General features: G+C 44.5%; 1 protein-coding gene across 8 annotated transcripts in view; it reads left to right on the forward strand.

Moving 5' to 3' along the window:
* Adgrf5 (adhesion G protein-coupled receptor F5) overlaps nt 1-20,003 on the forward strand; it is a 99,229-nt gene that overhangs the window by 56,962 nt on the left and 22,264 nt on the right. For all 8 annotated transcript variants that reach the window (XM_006524125.4, XM_006524128.4, NM_001357332.1 and 5 more), the window contains exons 4-10: nt 5,208-5,366; nt 7,125-7,301; nt 7,424-7,533; nt 8,995-9,053; nt 9,649-9,794; nt 11,155-11,376; nt 13,214-13,417. In XM_006524125.4, the coding sequence (XP_006524188.1) occupies nt 5,208-5,366; nt 7,125-7,301; nt 7,424-7,533; nt 8,995-9,053; nt 9,649-9,794; nt 11,155-11,376; nt 13,214-13,417 (1,077 nt within the window). The remainder of the gene's footprint in view (nt 1-5,207; nt 5,367-7,124; nt 7,302-7,423; nt 7,534-8,994; nt 9,054-9,648; nt 9,795-11,154; nt 11,377-13,213; nt 13,418-20,003) is intronic.

Raw genomic sequence — 20,003 nt, forward strand, 5'->3', positions numbered from 1 at the left:
ACCCTCCTGAGTCCCTTGTAGCTGAGAGTAAAACAATGAATGTCACTTTCCCAGGCTCTGAGGTCTTCAGGATCAGAAGCAGATAGAAAAGCAGGGTTTGGCATTGCTTTCTTTCTTGTTTGAATTGTTTTTAGATTGATTTGTTTTATTTTATGTGCATAGTGCTTTTCTTCATGTACATACACTTCATATGGGTGCATACTGGTGCATCCTGCAGGGGTCTGAAGAGAGCACTCCTGGAGCTGTCCTTATAGATAATTAAGAGCAGCTCTGTGGGTGCTGGGATCCAAACCCAGGTCCTCTGAAGAGCAGTGTGCTCTTAATCCCTGACTCATCTCCAGGCCCGAGCAAGAGTTTGATGGTTCTGACTCTAGGCTTCCCATCTGCCCCAGGGGATCAAGACGGTATCATGCTGATACCTGAGTCTCTGGGTGAGTTGCCTTACTTGCCAGGGTCCCTGTATCCTTGATACTATCCTAAGATCCACGAAGAAGAGCATGGCCCACGTGGGAGTCATCTTCTGGTGAGTCCAGAGGGCTGCAACTCACTCAAGGATTCCACATTCATTTTCCCTTCCCAGAGGGTTGTTCTCCAGATGTCAGCCTTATACCTCTTTCATCCCATTCAAGTCTCTGCTCAACATCTAGAACTTTACAAAGGTCTTTTCTAGCCATCCTACAGGGAATAAGAAACAAATACAAGAGCAGAGAATGAGGAAGAAGGGAACAAGGGGAAGAGGGCAGGGATATTTGTTCTGAAGGACAAAGGTCTGTCTCTGAGTAGAGGGGGGACAGAGGCAGTATGCAGGAAAATGGCAGTTTATAAAGGTACAAGGGGGAAAGGCCGTGTTAGGATAAGGTATTTAATTTTAATTGGGCAAATTGATGAGGTGAGCCAAAAATGGGCTTTTGATGGCTGGACTTCTATACTTTGATAGCTGGACCTTGGTAGTCAGCCTCAGGAGGAAGTAGTCAAATAAGGGAATAGACCTTGGGGGCTAGCTTTAGGAATGTAGTCTGGCAGGTTTTAGGAAAGCAGAGGGCATGGGGGAGAAGGGCAAGGCCTGCCAGAGCCATCGTTGAGCTGGCCAGAGTCCCTTCATTTATTATTATTATTATTATTATTATTAGTAGTAGTAGTAGTAGTAGCAGTAGCAGTAGCAGTAGTAATAGTAGTAGTAGTAGCAGTAGCAGTAGTAGTAGTAGTACCATTATCATCTTATTACTCCTCTGTTCTCCTTCCTTCCTTCTTTATTTCCTGCAAAACTATCTGATAGTAAGATACAAACTGACCAGTTGCTTCCAGCAGAGGAGGGAAATATCTTGGAGACAGGACTTTGCTTCTTTTCTTAAGAAGCTTTGCCCCCTTTATTGTTCATTGCTGGGTCATCTAGCACAGCGTGGAGAAACAGGCACCCAGTGAACAGTGAATCTGCAAGAAAAATCAATAAATCAAACATCAGCAAGGCTGGCAGTCAGAAGTCTTTGTCCGGAGTTTGGACCTCTAAGACTTTTCTGATGCTGATAGACCTCAGGGAAGTGTTCAAGGTTGTCACATTTTTACTCTTAATATTTTCATTTTTGAACTTGACATTAAAAAAAAACTAACTAAAATTTAAGTTTATTACAAAGCTGTATTTAACAATAATATCACGTTTTTCTAGTGCTTTGTGAAATGATTTTTTTTTTAATCTTCTTCCACTCGAGTCGAAGCAGTGTGTGATTCAAACAAAACGAACTTTGGAGTCAGCAAAATGTCTTTTTAAATCCTAGCTCGGCTATTACCTTGAGATTGCAACTCTTCCCACCTCAGTTTTGCCACCTGTAAAATGGAAGTAAGCATATTGCCCTTTAACCGACCAGGCAAGAACAATTGGCAAGTGCTGTTGCTACTGTTGCTATTTTATCTGCTCTTTCACCCAGCATCTCTCAATGGAGGGGATAAGCCAGTGTCAGCTCTTTTGAGGTAAATTGTATAAACAATGGGCTGGAGAGATGTCCCGGCAGTTAGCACCACACTTGTTGTTCTCCCAGTGGATCTGAGTTCCGTTCCCAGCACCCACAGGGGGACAGCTCACAATCTCTTATAACTCTTGCCCTACAGGATCTGACGCCCACTTCTGGCCTCCAAGGGTACTGCATGGACATGCCATACTTAACATTTTAGCAAATAAAAACAAACCTTCAAAACACAGGAGGCTCAGCAAATAAAGCAAGAGAGTGCCCACCTGGCCATTAGGAGGAACAACAGATGACTGATAAAACCTGTTGTGTTAATGTCTGTTCTCCCGGGTCACTTTTTCCGTTTAACCCTTTGGTTTACAATGTTGGCTCACCAGCCACCTGAACATCAACATCAGCGTGAGGTTTGTTATAGTGCAGGAATCCAAGCTTAACTCATAAAGAGTATAGTTGGCTTCACCTGGGCATGTAAGGCCCTGGATGTTCTCAGTCAAGGTCAAGCAAGCATGGGTGATCCTCAAGGACAAGGCCCTGGCTTGCCTAATGCAATGCTAGTTCTGGGGCTTCTTTAGAGAACTGTTTTCAAAAAGAAGCGTGTTCCAGTCAGGCATACTGATCCATGTTGGTAAATCCTAACATTTAGGAGACTGAGGCAGAGGTAAAAGGGCTAGCCTAAGCCAAACAGTAAACTCCAGGCCAGCCTGGGCTTACGGCAAGACCACTTGAAAAGGGGGAGAAAAGAGGAGGAGGAGGGGGAGGAGGAAGATGAGGAGGAGAAAGAGGAGGAGGGGGAAAGTGAGGAGGAAGGGGAGGAAGAGGAGGAGGAGGGGAAGTGAGGAGGAGGGGGAGGAGGAGGAGGAGGAGGAGAAGGAGGAAGTAATAGGAGCTATTGATCTTCGGTCCTCACCAGCCTCTAGGGAAGGGTGACACATAGCTGAGGGTGACTCTGAAGCTCCTTTAGGTGTTGAAGAGAGTGTGACAGGTGGGTGGGCAGAAGGACCTCAGGCTGAGTTAGCAGCTGCGTGAATCCTATAGGCAGAATCTTGCTAAGCCATCAGCTCCCTCACTCCTAGGCTGCTCTGCTTTCAACTCGATTTTGTGATAATCTCAGCAGAACTGCCTTGGCTCTAACAAAGAGTCACTGATAGCCAGGCAGAGCTGTTGCCTTTCAGGTCCACATTCATTCTGCTGTGATGTCTGAAGGGTACAGGGAGGAGGGCTGAGGGCCATACAAATAACAAAGTAGATGATATAGGATTGTTGTCCGCTCCACCCATCCAGAGCAGCCACCATCCAGGAAATCCTGTTTGCCTTCATGGGAGGACCCTGAACTAGTGAATTTACCAGTGGGAATAAACACGGTCACATGCCTTTTCAGGATAGAGAATGTTCTGGAAGGCAGATGTAAATACTGCACAGTTGCCCCGTTGGAAATGTTCCTAGTGGGCACCATCATGTGCCTGGAGTTAGAGTCACACAAATGGAGATTATCAGCCCCTCCAGGAAGCCTGCTTTCATCACAGAACATTTGAGAATCAAATAGAAAACAGGAAACACTGTCACTACACTATAATAGACAGGACTCCATATTAGAAAAGTGACAAGTGACTTTGAAATCTTAGTTTTGAGGCAAGGGCTCACAAATCCCAGACTAACCTCTAACTCATGATGTAGTCTGCCTCCAGCTCCCAAGTGGCCGGATGACAGTCACATATCACCACATCTGGCTAAAATCTATTTTATTCTACTTGTATAAGGAGGAACTATACCATCAAATACTTCCATGAAGTACCCCCACAGACTTAAAAACAAAAACAAAAAACTTGAGCTCATTGCAGCAAACAGAACAACACCAAAAAGAAAGCATTTCCAACGAGGTTATGTTCCAACAAACACTAGTGTTTATACACTGAGGAAGTACACACCCTAGCTTCCAGCAATCGATATTTAACCACTGAAGTTCTCTATTCTCAACTTTCTCAGTGTTTCCCAGCAATGGTCCTTGGGATGGTTAAAACGAATCTTACAATTTCATGGGAAAATAATTGTCTCCACAAAGAAGAAAGAATTCTACCTACATGTTAAATTACAGACCATGCTTTCAGATTTCACTTAAAATTTAAAGGGATGGGTTTGAAAGTATCCATTTTTAAAACCTATTTTAAAAATATTTTCAATACCCCTGTGTGAAAAAGAAATTCTTACCCTTCAGTCTTTTTTTTTTTTTTTTTATAAAGTAGGAACTGAGCCCACCCCTTCATCCCCAGTTGTGTTTTCCAGCCAGGACAAGAGCAATGATTAGCCCAGTGACAGAGAAGTGAATTTATTACTTGACTTAGGGGAGGGGCTTAGTAAGAAGTCATTGCACACATGTTTGTTATATGATGAGCACCAAGAAAGATGGGTAAGGTCACTAGAAGGGAAGGAATCAGCTCTTGTCCCAGAAGCTTAAAAATGGTGGTCAAGACATGATGTGATATAAGAAACTGGGGAAGATGCATTCTATGACTAGATATAATTATATCTATAGGCTGGTGATCTCTCTCTCTTTCTCTCTCTCTCTCTCTCTCTCTCTCTCTCTCTTTCTCTCTCTCTCTCTCTGTGTGTGTGTGTGTGTGTGTGTGTGTGTGTGTGTGTGTGTGTGTGTTTGAGGCAGATTTATTTGGAGAGCTGATGTTCAACTGCCTGGCGACAAATTAGAAAAGCAACGAAGAACTCGGCCTTTTTTTTTTTTTTTATGACCACCGCTTGAGTCCTGGACACCAGAGATATGAAGCAACAATAAAGAATGCACACACTGGGTGCCTGTGTACAATCTAAGGCCAAAGGAAATTAACTGTGTGTGTGGGGGGGGGGGTGCTCTGGAAGAATTTCAAGCATGCACGCATGTCTGTTCAGCTCTTAGACTGTGTGCAAACCAACTATACAGTGTTACACAGATGGCAACTCACTCCTGTGGATAGAGATCAGAACTCTTATTGACTGCAGTGTCGAAAAGAGTCCCTTCCAGGACACTCCTATTAGTCTTGCCCCAATCACAGTTTGCTCCTCACACACATAGCCTTTGACCTTGGACATCAAGGTTGAGGGTAGGAGCTGGGAGAGGTCATTAAATGTTTCTTTTTTTCTCTAAAAGGGCTCATTCTGATGGACCGATGTGCCTAGTATCTACCTTACTGCAGTATCCACCAGGCTCTCTCCCCTACCTCCACAAACACTCATGGTCTTCATGCCCTCTCCTTTCAGCTGCAGCGGGTGATCGCGTGGCGGAAGAATACATGGTGGATATTGAGATCAGCTTTGAAAATGTCTCCTTCCTGGAGTCCATCAGAGCTCACTTGAACAACCTCAGTTTTCCAATTCGAGGGACCGAAGCTGACATTTTGAACATAGCAATGACTACAGGTGAGTGCTACGCGCATTGCTTGAGGGTGCGTATCAGGAGAAAGGCAGGAGACCTGCTTGTAAATCAAACTAAATGTGCGAGGCAAGCATAATGGCCCAACTGGACCACGGTGTGACTTTGTGGTCAAAGCATGAACTCACTAGCCATAAATTCCTTACTTTAAAAGATGACCAAAGATTTTCTTGGTGGTTGTCATAAAGCAACCAATAAGACATTTACAAACCCTTCCTTTCCCTCTGAACAATGTGTGGGCACAGCTCAGTATGTCATGTCTTTCTTTCCTTTGGGGTGTTGTAGATCGGGAAATAGGAACAAGATGTGTACCTAAATCCAAAGCAATACAGTAAGCAACGTTCTCCCAGGTCATGCTTTGCCTTTGTGTTTGAGAACTCCCTACTAAAACTAAACCCTTTCTCCTTTGTCTCATGGGTCCATCCCCAGAGACTCAGTGTCACATCTTGAGGCTGCTCTTTGTCCTATAAAAAAGTTCTGCAAATTAGAAAGCACCACTGTAACTTGGTTGTCCTATTTCAGAGGCAACTGTTTGATGGCATTGCATTGAGGAGCAGCATCCTAAGGAGCCCCATCTGCAGAATAGTCTCTTTGGTCCAAAATGAGAAACTGATTCAAGGGTCTCTGTTTGCAGAGCAGTTTTTCTTCTTTTATAATGACCCCAGTGAGATCAGGGTCCATTTGGACTGTTCTTTTAACTTGAAATGGAAAGGCTATTTATTTGCATTCTGTATTTATGATTTATTTCCATGTAACAAATCTCTCTTAGCACTATGGAACAATAGACATGTATTATCTTAAAGTTTCTGGGGGTCTGAAGTCTTGTAATAGCACCTAGATGAGTGGTTCTAACTTAGGAACTTTGATCTGAAGGCTCTAATGGACTGGAAGGGTCATTTTCAAGTTCACCAGGTAGGGTTTTTTGCAGACTACTGTTCCTAAATAGTTATTATTTAGAGGCCTTAATTCCTTACCATGTAGTTCTCTTCCTGACATATCTTTGTACCAGGCAGCCAACTTTCTCAGAGGAAAAGAGAGGAAGGAAAGGAAAAATGGGGGAGGGATAAAGGGAAGGGAGAGAGAGATATATGATAGATAGATAGATAGATAGATAGATAGATAGATAGATAGATATAGACAGATAAATAAACATACAGATAAAAGGAATATATACTAAATTATGCCATCATTTTTACCATGTTCTATGAGAAGGCACTATAAAAGGCTGTGTTCCTAGAGGCAGAGATGTTCAATAGTCTCTCTGTGGTTCTCAACCTTCCTAATGCTGCCACCCTTTAACACAGTTCCTCATAGTGTGATGAACACCAACATTATTTTCACTGCTACTTTGTAACTGTAATTTTGCTGAGGTTATGAATCATAACATGGATATTTTGGGAGACAGGGGTTTGCCAAAGGGTTGCGACCCACAGGTTGAGAACCACTACTGTTTGGTGTCAGGGGAGCAGATCATCACAGACATCTAGTGGCCGTGTAATATAAAACATGACTATCAAAAACGACTTAACAGCCTGCAGCCACTCAACCTTGTCACCTTTCTGGTGACCTCGTCTATGGCTTAGTGATCCATATCTGCTCCCTTGAATCTCATGCAATTCTACTGAACTTTCTAGAAGGTCGATTTGGTACTGAGCTAGGATTTCCCACCAGCATAGATACTTGCAATCTGCAAATGTTAGGGCGGTGACTACCTTGTCTTGCATTACTCTTTTGGTTTATGGCAGTCTGCACTCCTGCTGGAAATGACCTCTTGTGCTTCTGTGAGAAAGGCTACCAGTGGTCTGAGGAAAGGTGTCTCCACTCTCTCACTTGTCAAGACTATGACAGTGCCCTGCCAGGCGGCTACTGCAGTTGTCTGAAAGGACTTCCTCCCCAGGGACCTTTCTGCCAGCTCCCAGAAGGTACGAAATTGTTCTTTAAAGAGCTCTTGAATGCATTTCCAACTTTACTGAAAGCCAATGTCTATCTGCCTTGTCTGTTTTCAAACACTGGTGAGACATTTATATTTCCTTGTGTTTTTCAGCATTCATTACCTTAAAACTCAAAGTCAGACTGAACATAGGATTTCAAGAAGACCTAAAGAACACGTCTTCTGCCCTCTATAGGTCCTACAAGACTGATCTGGAAAGAGCGGTAGGTTGGGGCTGCTGGAGTCTTTACCCAAGAAACTACTTAGGAGGAAATGGAGTCACTCCCATTCACAGTGGGCAGTGTGCTTACCTGAGTATACCCTAGGTGTAAGGATTTGAAGTCATGCAAACCCACCTGAGGATTCAAACAGCATTCAGAGGATAGGGTGTCACCTTGGCCTCTCAGGAGGGCTTCTCCCTTGAGTAGAAATGATTCGGATAGCATTTGGTGGCATCCATTCACTAAGAGCAATCCAGAAGAGGTTGCTGGTTCAGGTCTGTTCTTCAGGCAGTCTCACATTCTGCTGTGTCGTGTAGCTCAGCACCTTCTTCCCAGTGAACAGTACTGGCCCCAAATGACTAGGTTTTTCCTACACAGATAAGACTTCTAACATCACTGGGTTACCTACCTCAAGGCTGAGCTCAGAGAATTTTAAACTTCTCTAGCTTTGAAGAAAGGGTTTGTCTGCCTTAAAATAGCAGGTCACAGTCTGTCATTTTGTGGCAGTAAAGGCAGAGGCTCAAGCAGCTAAACATATCATAACCACAGTCAAAACCAGAGATGAATGAGTTCATCTATACTGCCTGCTTCTTGCTGCTAATTCTCACTTAGCTTTCCACTGTCTCATGTAGCTCTGGGCCCTCTACCTATAAAATGGTACCACCCACAGTAGGCTAGGTCTTCTGACATCAATTAACAATCAAGACAATATCTCACAAATGTGCCCACAAGCCAACTTGACCTGGGTATTCCTTCATTAGAGACCATCTTTGTAGGTGATTCTAGGTTGTAGCAAGTGACCCTTAAAGCTAGCTATGATACCTGGTCATGTAACTTGAGTAGGTCAGGAATTCTTATGGGGTTGATATTCAGAAGAACAAGATGAACCTGTCCTATTGACAAATGAAGCTGGATTTACCAAAGTCACACTGATGTTAAAGGTGGGGAGCAAGTGGGATGGTGGCTGTGAGGGTGTTCCTGGCTTCCAACTCTCTGGCTCTGTTTCAGCAAGTAGCCCAAAGGGCTACCACTGACACTCAGGAATGGGTTTCTGCTCCTTACCTTAGAATACACATAAGTGTTATGTGTCTGGCAGACAGGAGGATTTCTGGGAAGACGATTAAATGTCCTTGGAAGGTCCTTCTGAACATTGTCAGGTGTGGTGTAGTACGAATCCTTCCATTCCACCCTCCTTTTCACTTCCATTTGGAGTGTGATGCCACATTCTCTCATCCCCACAGCCTCTCAATTCTTTCTCTTGTGTTTTCCTGAGCAGCCTTTTTGTGCACTTAATCTACTGTGTGCTTCTCTGAAGACCGACACATTTTGTTAGATATTACTCCTTCAAAGCTCTGCCAATGCCACCAAGAACAAAATAGATAAAATAAAGCCTTACCTGGGTTGTACCTATAAACCTTTGATATCTCCTTCCTGCCTCATATCATTCTCTTCTTTGTTTTCCAGTTCCGAGCGGGTTACAGAACTTTACCAGGATTCAGATCGGTGACTGTGACACAGTTCACGTAAGAATGATGTAATTTTCTCATTTTTCTATGAGGGCAGAAACCAGTGCACCAGGAAACAAGACAAAACATCCGTGGGCTATCATGTAGGGTCCTTAGCAGGAGCAACGTGATAGAGGTGAGAGCTATGCCCACCAGAGCACAGTGGTGAACCAGAAAAAGGAAACACCATGACGTGTTCCTACCCTTTAGCAGCAAGGAAACACAAAGATGTGTTCATCTCAGGCATGAAAGACTTGCAAACAGGAATACATCTCGAGTTCTAAGAGTTTGAAATGTTAAAGTAGAGTTGTATCAGACAGCAATGTTAAAGACATTACTAGAAGATTCGGATAGGCAGACAGGATCTCGGGATGTCTGGAAACCTTGTGGTTCAGCTCATTGTTCTTTATATAGTCACTTTCCTCATTTACATTACTGGGCAAGTCTTGCCTTGGGTGTCTGCTAACGTTTAAAGACAGGGTTGTTTGAACAATTCCTTGATGATGGAACTCGGTTGTCCTCTGCTATTTTGCTTTTCTGTGCAATAAGCCACAAGGATCTAGACTCTCCTAGATTAACTACTGCTTTACTGAACCATGTGGTCTCTACGCAGCAAGGGCAGCGTGGTTGTGAACTACGTAGTCCGGGTTACATCGGCACCACTGCCTGGATCTATTCATAAAGCCAATGAACAAGTCATACAGAACCTCAACCATACTTACAAAATGGACTACAACTCCTTCCAGGGAACCCCGAGCAGTAAGTGGAACCTACTGCATTATCACACCCCACGTGGCTTGTTCATTTGGGGTAGGCATGATGTGATGGTATTGCTTAAACATAGGAAATCTACCCCAGAGATTCTTGTATATATCTGTGTGTACTGCTGCATTATTTAGATGATCTAGGAAATAGAATCAGCCTAGATATCAACAAATAAGCAGATAATAAAATCTCAGTTTACATGTACATATGTGTATGTGTGTGTGTGTATATATATGTGTGTGTGTGTGTGTGTATGTGTGTACATATATATACATATATATAATAAAAATTTATATTTATCTAGTCTATCAAGAACAATAAAATTATGAAAATTCTAGGAAAATAGATGAATTTGGCAGATGCTAAGCTGGATGAACCAGACTCAGGGAAACAAAAATTGCATGCTCTCTCTCATATGTAGATCCTAACTTTTAATGTAAGAGGAAAGGAAGCTCCTGGGATGGAAGGGGTGAGGGGAGAGTTGGGAAGAAGAGACTCAACAACAAAAACAATTTCCTTGGAGTGCCAAAATGAGGCAGACAATGGTGATACATGCCTTTAATCCTAGCACTTAGGAGGCAAAGACAAATAGTTATCTGAGTTCGAGGTCAACCTGGTCTACAGAGTGAGCTCCAGGACAGCCAGGGCTACAAGAAGAAAACTTGTCTTGAATTAAACAAATAAGCAAAAAAATGCCATAATGAAATCTAATACATTCTATACCAAAACAAAAAAAAAAGTGAGGCGGAAGACGAAGAGCTAGGAAATCACGGTCATATTTCTGAATACAGAGGTCTGGAGCTCTGTATGCCAACTGCCTCTGTTGGACTAACATTACTGCAGCAGGAGCATCAGGGAGATGGGAACCAGGGTTCATACTAGAACCACTGGGCTTGTGATTGTCTGTATTCATATATTGAAAAGATCCATAAATGTAAAGCCATCACTGTGGGGAAACAGTAACAGCAGATGCTGATACTAACTAGGGTTCTATTGTTCATTTAGAGGGTGGGTCTCAGAAAGTATCCAAACCACACTAGCCCTACAAAGAGCTATCCATACTTCACCAGGGCCTCAAGCTTGCAAAGTACTGTTCCAGGTCAATTAAAATAGCGGTGGAAAAAAAAATCCATGACTTTAGATACTCTCTTCCATTTTGCAGATACGGGCTCTGGTGCATCAGTACGTGATGGGATCTTTGTTACTCAGAGAGTAGTAAGGGGAGAGTGTGGGCAAGACTGTGGCAGACAGATGCTAGGAAGAGCCCTCAAGAATCCTTGAGGCAAAGCCTGCAGAGCCCCACAGTTTGCATCACTGATGTGTAACCCTCAAACGTTTCTCTTTGACTTTCTAGATGAGACGAAATTCACTGTCATACCAGAATTCATCTTTGAGGGAGACAATGTGACTCTGGAGTGTGAAACTGAGTTCGTGACCTCCAACACGTCTTGGTACTATGGAGAAAAACGCTCTGACATCCAGAACAGCGACAAATACTCCATTCACACCACTGTCATCAACAATATAAGCCTGATCACCCGCCTTACCATTTACAACTTCACACAGCATGATGCGGGTGGGTTTCCGATCAGAGACTTGGGGGGGGGTGCGCCAGGGGGAACTGAATGGTGTGCTCAGAGAAGTAGCCAACAGAACAGGGGTTGGAGGGTGAGCTGTTCACAAGAAGCCTATTCCAAAATGGAAAATTCATCCCATGGCATACTTTTATGTGTGTATGTGTGTATGTGCATATGTGTGCATATATGTATGTATGTGTGCATATGTGTGTGTATGTGTGTGTATGTGTGTGTGTGTGTGTGTGTGTGTGTGTGTGTGCATATGTTGCCTGGATATGAGTACATTGTCACAAGGAAGCTAGACTTCAGCCCCCCTTTCTTTTTTTTTTTAATCTTTAAAAAGATATATATATTTTTTTAATTAGGTATTTTCCTCGTTTACATTTTCAATGCTATCCCAAAGGTCCCCCATACCCACCCCCCCAATCCCCTACCCACCCACTCCCCCTTTTTGGCCCTGGTGTTCCCCTGTACTGGGGCATATAAAGTTTGCAAGTCCAATGGGCCTCTCTTTGCAGTGATGGCCGACTAGGCCATCTTTTGATACATATGCAGCTAGAGACAAGAGCTCCGGGGTACTGGTTAGTTCATATTGTTGTTCCACCTATAGGGTTGCAGTTCCCTTTAGCTCCTTGGGTAATTTCTCTAGCTCCTCCATTGGGGGCCGTGTGACCCATCCAATAGCTGACTGTGATCATCCACTTCTGTGTTTGCTAGGCCCCGGCATAGTCTCACAAGAGACAGCTATATCTGGGTCCTTTCAGCAAAATCTTGCTAGTGTATGCAATGGTGTCAGCATTTGGAAGCTGATTATGAGATGGATCCCTGCATATGGCAATCACTAGATGGTCCATCCTTTCTTTGTTGTTCCCATGTTGGTTTCTGAGGCAGGGTCTCTCACTGAATCCAGCAGCGAACCATCTCCCAGTCAGTGAGGTCTGAGGACCCACCTGCCTCTGCCTCTCAGGCTGTAGAGTTACAGATGCAGGTTATCATTTCCATCTTTCTTATGGGTTCTGGGGATCTGAACTCAGATCCTCACGCGTGCACGGCGGACCACTGAACCTTCTGCCCCAAAGACCCAGGGCGCTATTTTTAAACGGTGTTTAAATTGCACTGGTTTTATTTTGAATTTTACATAGTAAGTAGTCATGGTTTTATGCTGTTTTATTTTGATCTACCTTATAAAATTTAGTTTGCTGACATGAAATTGGCATATAATATACTGCACATACTTTATGTATACAAAGTGTTCAGTTTTGACATATAGACTTGAAAAGGCATCACTAAAATTAAGATGGAAATAGATCCAGCCTCTTCAAATACTCTTCTTCTCCATTGCAAGTCCTCTCTTTGGCCTTTCCCACCCTCCTTCCTACTCCAAGCAACCAAAAAACCATAAATTTTAGTTCTTCAGAGATTAACAATGAGCCTGCCAATTTCTAGTATTTAATAACCCTACTTAAGACCAGATATCAGGGGCGCCAACTCTGTTCCTCCACACAAGAAAGAGGACTGTAGATACATGAGTCTGATCACACCTTCAAAGATTCCAATCTTACCACAGGGTTGAATAGCACGCTCAAATTATTCAGGGTCCACTAACTCTCCAAGACTTACCAATTTCACTTCCCCGTATGACTCCATGAATACCCCTTTTCTACCTTCTACCTTGCGTCATCAGACCTGTCTGTGCTGGCCTAACAGTTTCTGAACACTCCTCAAGGGGCCCTTGTGTCAAGTCGCAGATGCCACGGCACATGAAACGAGGCTCGGTTCTATTAAAGGAAACTCACGGGAGTGATAGTAACTCATAATTTTGTGTATTCTTTGCAGGCATGTATGGTTGCAATGTGACATTGGATATTTTTGAATATGGAACAGTCAGAAAATTAGATGTCACTCCCATCCGGATTTTGGCCAAGGAGGAGAGAAAGGTGGTGTGTGACAACCATCCTATATCGCTGAACTGCTGCAGCGAGAATATTGCAAACTGGAGCAGTATTGAATGGAAACAGGAAGGGAAGATAAGCATTCTAGGTAAGGACGGTGGATAGAGACCTTTTGCAAAGAGGTCTCTTTGCTTACCTTTCAGCCAAGAAAAAATGGGAGATCTTGTAGGCAGAGGAGGAATGGTGTTTATTCTGGACCATGAAAACAAAACTAAAACCCCAAACCACTAGTTCTGATGCTAGTTCCAGCCTGGATGCTGCACAGCAAACCTCCAAAAGTACTCTCATGCAAGAAGCATCATGCTTGGGCTGAGGACAAGATCCTAGCAGATAAAGGCCCAAGAGGGAGTGGCCTGGGGACATAGGTCCATAGCATGGCCCGCCCTTCCCTTCTGTCTTCAGCAAAGAGCTAAAGCTGAGGTCACGAAGTTTTCCCCTAGGCCTGACTGGAGCTTCTCATTGCTTTCCTACCTCTAGTCTCTCGCTTATGGACTCGCTTCAGTTTTTTCTCTGTTCCCAGCATGCATTTCTCTGCAGACCCATCATTTCTCTTTCAGTTCCTACATGCCCATTTCTACTTGTTTACTTTTCTGCATATATATGTATGTGGCATGTGTGTTCACACGTTCTGGGCCATACGGTTTTGGGAGTATACATGTGTGGAGGGCAGGGGCTGTCACTAAGGGTCTTTCTTGTCACAACATAAAAAGAAAAATTACGACTCTCCACTGATCTTATCTCACTAGCTATAGTGACCAGCATGTTCTTCATCCTGGTGAGCCAGCTCTGGACTGAGCTGCCAGCAGTTTAGATAAAAAAGGATACTTAGAAACCGTGTGAGACCATAGCTACCTCTTCTTTTTAAGGAACAATAGTATTATGTGCTAATACAAAGAAAAGTCTTTGAGCTAAAGTGCAGCTCTTTAAATTACAAACTCTGTGCTCATAGACTATGCTACATCATCATCACCATCATTTTCATATTTATCATCATCATCCGAGAAGTCAGGTTTTTCACCCATACTTTCCCAAGCACCTCTAGTTTACCAAACACATGCCACTTGCAGCATCTGAATCGACCTCTGAGGACTGAGAAAGACCTGAAAAAAAACTAGTCAACTCTGAAAAAAATGTCACTATGGGATATTTAGTCACTTCCCTAGTTTATAAGGAAAACAGGGCACAGGCATCCTGAAGGAGCTGCCAGATGGTGGAGAGGCCTTGCACAGTTCCCATGTCTCTTTCAACTCTAGAAGGTGACAGACCTCACCCTCTGGCAGAGGAACCAGGAAGTCTGCCGTGGGATGCTCAAGGACCTTTCTCTCCGGTGACCCCTTTGCTGACTTTCCTAAGTCTAGCAAGGTTGAGCAGCAGCCTGCAGAACAATAGATTTCCGGTATAGTTTGTTACCCTCCAGTCCTGCACCAAACGCTGGCCCCCAAAGCAGCTCCATGGAGTGCTAAGCCCTTCTGTGAGGATTGTTGGTTTAGGTTCACACCCTGACAGCCTCACTTCACACCACAGCCCTGATTTCTGTTAACCTCCCAGTTGTCTTTGAAGACTTAGAATAACATCCTCTTCTCTGAAGTCTTTCTCAGTCACCCGTCTGAGATGACCCTCCCTTTAGCCTGCACACTGTATTGAATTTTCTTTGATGGGACCCATCACCAACATATTCCTAGGTTCTGTCTTTCTCTATACACATCTCTCTTCGTATGGTTCACTGGATTGTCCATTGGGTAAAAAGGCCAGACTTTAATCATGAGGTACACTGGGCATTGGTGGCACACGCCTTTAATCCCAGCACTTGGGAGGCAGAGGCAGGCAGGTTTCTTAGTCTGAGGGCAGCATGGTCTACAGAGTAAGTTCCAGGACAGACAGGGCTACACAGAGAAACCCTGTCTCAAAAACAAAAACAAGCAAACAAACAAAAAGCATGAGGCACATTCAACAGGAAGAGGCATCCAGGGCCAGGGCTGCAGGATGAGTTGAAGGCCACAAGCGGTTCGGGTTTTGAGAAAAATGAAGAATCAAATTCAGAGGAGAATAATAGATTAGAACATATTATTGTGTGAGAAATGTTGCTGTCGTCTAGAGGTCTGCATCAGGTTCCTTTCATCTGGCATTCAAAAAATTTAAAGACACACACCACACACACACACACACACACACACACACACACACACACACACACACACCAAGTGCAATGGGTAGAAACGGGAGAAATCTCAGGTATGGCAGACAGAAGAAAGGCTTTTCTGAGGGCTGAGCACACACACACACACACACACACACACACACACACACACACACACACACACTCAGAAAGGCCAATCAAGAGAAAGTGAGAGAAAGACCTCCTGCAAAGCAAAGCAGCATCTCAGGAACCAAAAAACCCAGGAGGTCTCTCCTCATTGGCTGGAGGTTCTCAAGGTCTTTTCTCAAGGTTCCTTCCCCAATTTAGAGCTGGTCAGTTTGAACCAAGACAGTTTTAGGTTTCAACCCTGAGAGGGACCTGGGTTTCAGCACCAAGAAATAGCTTTTCTCGGCTCACATGCTAAGCAAATTCAAGCCAAATTAAAAGTATAAAAGCATAAAAGCAGGTTTATTTGGGAACAGCTCTCAGGTGGGTTCACCTGTCTCAGGAGACAAGGCTAGAGAAATCGACATGAACAGGGAGACAGAGAGAGAAGGCAGAGGAGGGAGGGAGGGAGCGAGCGAGGGAGGGAGGGAGAGAGAGAGGGAAGGAAGGAGCCTGACTGTGTGCAGAGACTAGAAAGGAGGAGCACACAGAGAGAAAGACCTGGAGTGGTGGCCAGGTCCCTTTGTCCACAGCACACACCTAGTGCACCTGGCGCACCTGACTGTGGCAGGTGATGACATAAGCTGTTGCTAGGTCCCTGAGAGTAGGGGGTGAAAGTGCCTGTATATTAACAGGGTTAGGATTCGAGTCCTGGGTTTGAAACCTAACAGATAGGGAGTCTGATAGGCCTACAACATTGACATCAGCATGTCCTGCTGATGGATAGGGGTGGGGAAGGGGGAGTACCAGTGGGAGGAGAAAGCTCATGTAGTCTTTGTTTTGAGATACCAGACTTAGGTCTCAGGTCAGGAGGGTGAGGAATAAGCTGGAAGTTTGCCATCTTCAGTATCTGTTTTCAGGTCCTCTCTCTATGTGTCTGCCTCTCAGGGATATGTCTAACCTGTGGTCCTTCAGTGGCACACATTGTGTTAAGAGCATTTGACTTTACTCGGTACCCACAGTAAGCATTTAAAGGTGAAAGGAAATTAGATGCTCAGAGCTCAAGTTAGAAACCTAAACTTTCACTGGACATCATGATCGACTACTTGTACTTGAAGCCCAGGAAGCTGAGGCAGGAGAATCACAAATTAAAGGCCAGACTAGATTACACATGTAATGGTTTGTATATCCTTGGACCAGGGAGTGGCACCATCTGGAGGTGTGGCCTTGTTGGAATAGGTGTGACCTGGTTGGAATGGGTGTGTCACTGTGGGTGTGGGCATAAGATCCTCACCTTAGTTGCCTGGAAGTCAGTCTTCCACTAGCAGCCTTTGGATTAAGACATAGAACTCTCAGCTCTGCCTGTGCCATGCCTGCCTGGATACTGCCATGCTCTCACCTTGATAATAATGGACTGAACCTCTGAACCTGTAGGCCAGCCCCAAGTAAATATTGTTTTTTATAAGACTTGCTTTGGTCATGGTATCTGTTCACAGCAGTAAAACACTAACCAAAACAACACAGCACTTTCAAAGCAAGCTTGGGCTATAGAGTGAGACCCTGTCTCAAAACCCAAACCAAGTCAACCACAAAAAGAAAATGAAACTTCCAGGTGGCACAGTGAGTAAGTTGAAGAGAGAATTAATTCTGAATTGAAGCCCAGATGTAATCAGTTGCAAAGTTCAGACAACAAACAGCGGGGCCCGGGGGGCAGGGGTGGTGGGTAGGGAGTGACCTTTCACTGCTGGAGATGGCCATGTTTCAGGAGTGTAAGCTCAGACAGGGTTTTCATAAGCGAGTGGAAGCACAATGTGAGGAAGTTCGGGTAATTAAAGCGGCTTTAAGTGTTTTAATTTGGGTTCCTGCCAATAGCACTGGCAGGAAACCCTGGATGTGCGAATTCTGTCTGGGGAAAAATAAAGAAATCGCACGTGTTGAGTTTGAGGTACCAGAGATGTCAAATCAACATTGGGAATTTGCCTTCAGAGTTTCCAACCAGATCATTCCTCTTAGAGTAGTGAGGGAAGTCATCCAATCTCAGTTCATAGCAGGAGCCTCGGGGTGGGGTGGGGGGCTGATGTTGCCAAGGGAGTGAAGCAAAGAGGAGCAACAGTGGAATAGGATGGGGTGGAGGGGTGTGGCTGGGGATAACACCAGGAGCAACATAGGCATTTAAGAAGGATGCTCAGGAGAGGGCCCTTGAAAGGAAGCCCAGGAAGATGAAAACAGGAAAAACAAGGAAGGCCCCAAGGGAGGCTCACACAGCTACTGCTGAAAGAAGATGGCTGGCAGTGGAGGCAACATGAGGAGAAGCCCAAGATGGAGGAAAGAGAAGGTGCCGTTAGCCGTAAGGAAACACTTTTGACAAAAGTAGAGGGTGACAAAGGCCAGTTTCAAAGATCTAATGACAAGACAGGAATGGGAAGCCCTCAGGTATCAAATGCAGAAGCATCATGAGAGGGGGTGGGGCTAGAGCAGCTTTCATGTAAGCAGACTAAGATTTGACCTGCAGAGAGAGGCAACGTTCTCCCCATCTACAGTGTGTCAAACCTGTAGGATCCTTAGTGCAGGTGTGGCTTTCTCATAAGAGCTAGGTTCAAGAAAGGATGAACGGAGGGCAGGCCTTAGAGAGTTAGAAGTGATTTTGTCAAAGAGAAAAAGAGTGGAGATGAGTGGAGTGACCTGAATAGACACTTAGGGAGGAAGGCTGCTTGGACTCCCTACTTTCCTGTGGTTGTGATCAAATACCCTGACTGAAGGACAAACTAGAGAACCAGGGTTGATTTTGGCTTTCAGTCCCAGAGCAGACACAGTCCACCATGAAGGAGAAGGCCTGGCAGTCAGCAAGCAGAGTGATAATGTCTCATCCACACACAGGGATCTGAGAGAATGGGAAGTGGACCAGGCTATGAAAACGTAAAGCCCACCTCACAGTGATGTGCTTCCTTTAGCAAATTCCCACACCCTAAAGGTTTTGTTACCTTCCCAAAGAGCAATGTGAACTGGGGACTAAGTGTTGAAACACGTGAGCCTACGAGGGACATTTCTCATTCAAACCACAGCACTGGTCATATGATACTCAAACCAATAAAGGCATGCACCTGCCTTAGTTAGAGTCACTACTGCTATGATAAAACACCATGACCAAAAGCAACGTGAGGAAGAAAGGGCATATTTCACTCATGCTTCCATAGAGTATCATCATCAAAGCATAACAGTTCCACATCAAAAGGAGTGAGAGCAGGAACATATGTAGGGCAGGAACCTGAAGACAGCAGCTGATGCAGAGGCCATGGACAGTGCTGCTTACTGGCTTGCTCCTCATGGCTTGTTCGGCATGCTTTCCAAAGAACACAAGACCATAAGCCCAGGGATGGTACCACCCACAATGGGCTGGGTGCTCCCGCTTTGATCATTAATTGAGAAGATGCTTTAAACTGTGGTCTTATGGAGGCATTTTCTCAATTGAGTTTCCCTCTTCTCTGACGACTCCACCTTGTGTCCAGTTGTGATAAACCAGCCAGGAAAGCATTGTTGATCAGCTAGCATTGAAGGAGTGCGTTTATTTTGACACGAATCCACCACTTTCACTTTGGGATGGCATGAGTGCTGCAAGAACATCTGACAGCCACAGTAGCAGGTGAAGTTGGGTGGAGAAGAAAATGGAGACCAGAGAAGGAAAAGAAATCACACACAGGGTTATTTGAGAACCCTGGGCATGAAATAAAGACGGCTTGGAGGGTGGGATGTTTCTGAGAATGGAAGCAGTGATTCGGGAATTATAAAGTTGTGAGCAACTGAAAAAGCACGGAGCTGAAGGTTCCACTGAAAAACGTGCTACTAATTTAGAGTGAGACAACCATATTTTTGAGGTTTTTTCTTTTGCTATATATTCTAATGCTAAATGTTGGCCCCCAAGGCCTGGTTGCCCCCAGGGATATAGAATTTGCATGTAGACTCAAGTGATGCTATGTAACCAACACCTCTCCACCAAGTTATCTGATTGGTGAATAAAGATGCCTACAGCCTATTAGCTAGGCAGAAGAGAGATAGGCAGAGATGGGGGAGGTTGGTCCCTGGGCTTGGGGTCAGAGGCAAGAGACCATGAGGAAGAGGGAGCAGAAGGAAAGAGGAAGATGCCATGGGATAAGAGATGGTAAGAGTTGTCCAATGGGGACTGGCCAATCAGAGTAAGAGAGGCCCACTCAGAACACGGTGTCCTGCCTGCAGGGAATGCTAGTGCAATGGTGCCATAAAACTTGTGGGAGTGACCAACCACGTCTGATTTAATGGAAGGCCCTCTTTGTAAGATGAAACACATCCCTGATGCTACTTGGGTGATCAAGTACCTGAGAACCTAGGGCAACACCAAATACAGTTCTACTAAAAGAACATAGCAATAAAAGTGACTCTTAATGACACTTGATTATAC

The sequence above is a fragment of the Mus musculus genome, chromosome 17, assembly GCF_000001635.26.
Source record: "Mus musculus strain C57BL/6J chromosome 17, GRCm38.p6 C57BL/6J".
Taxonomy (NCBI): Eukaryota; Metazoa; Chordata; class Mammalia; order Rodentia; family Muridae; genus Mus; species Mus musculus.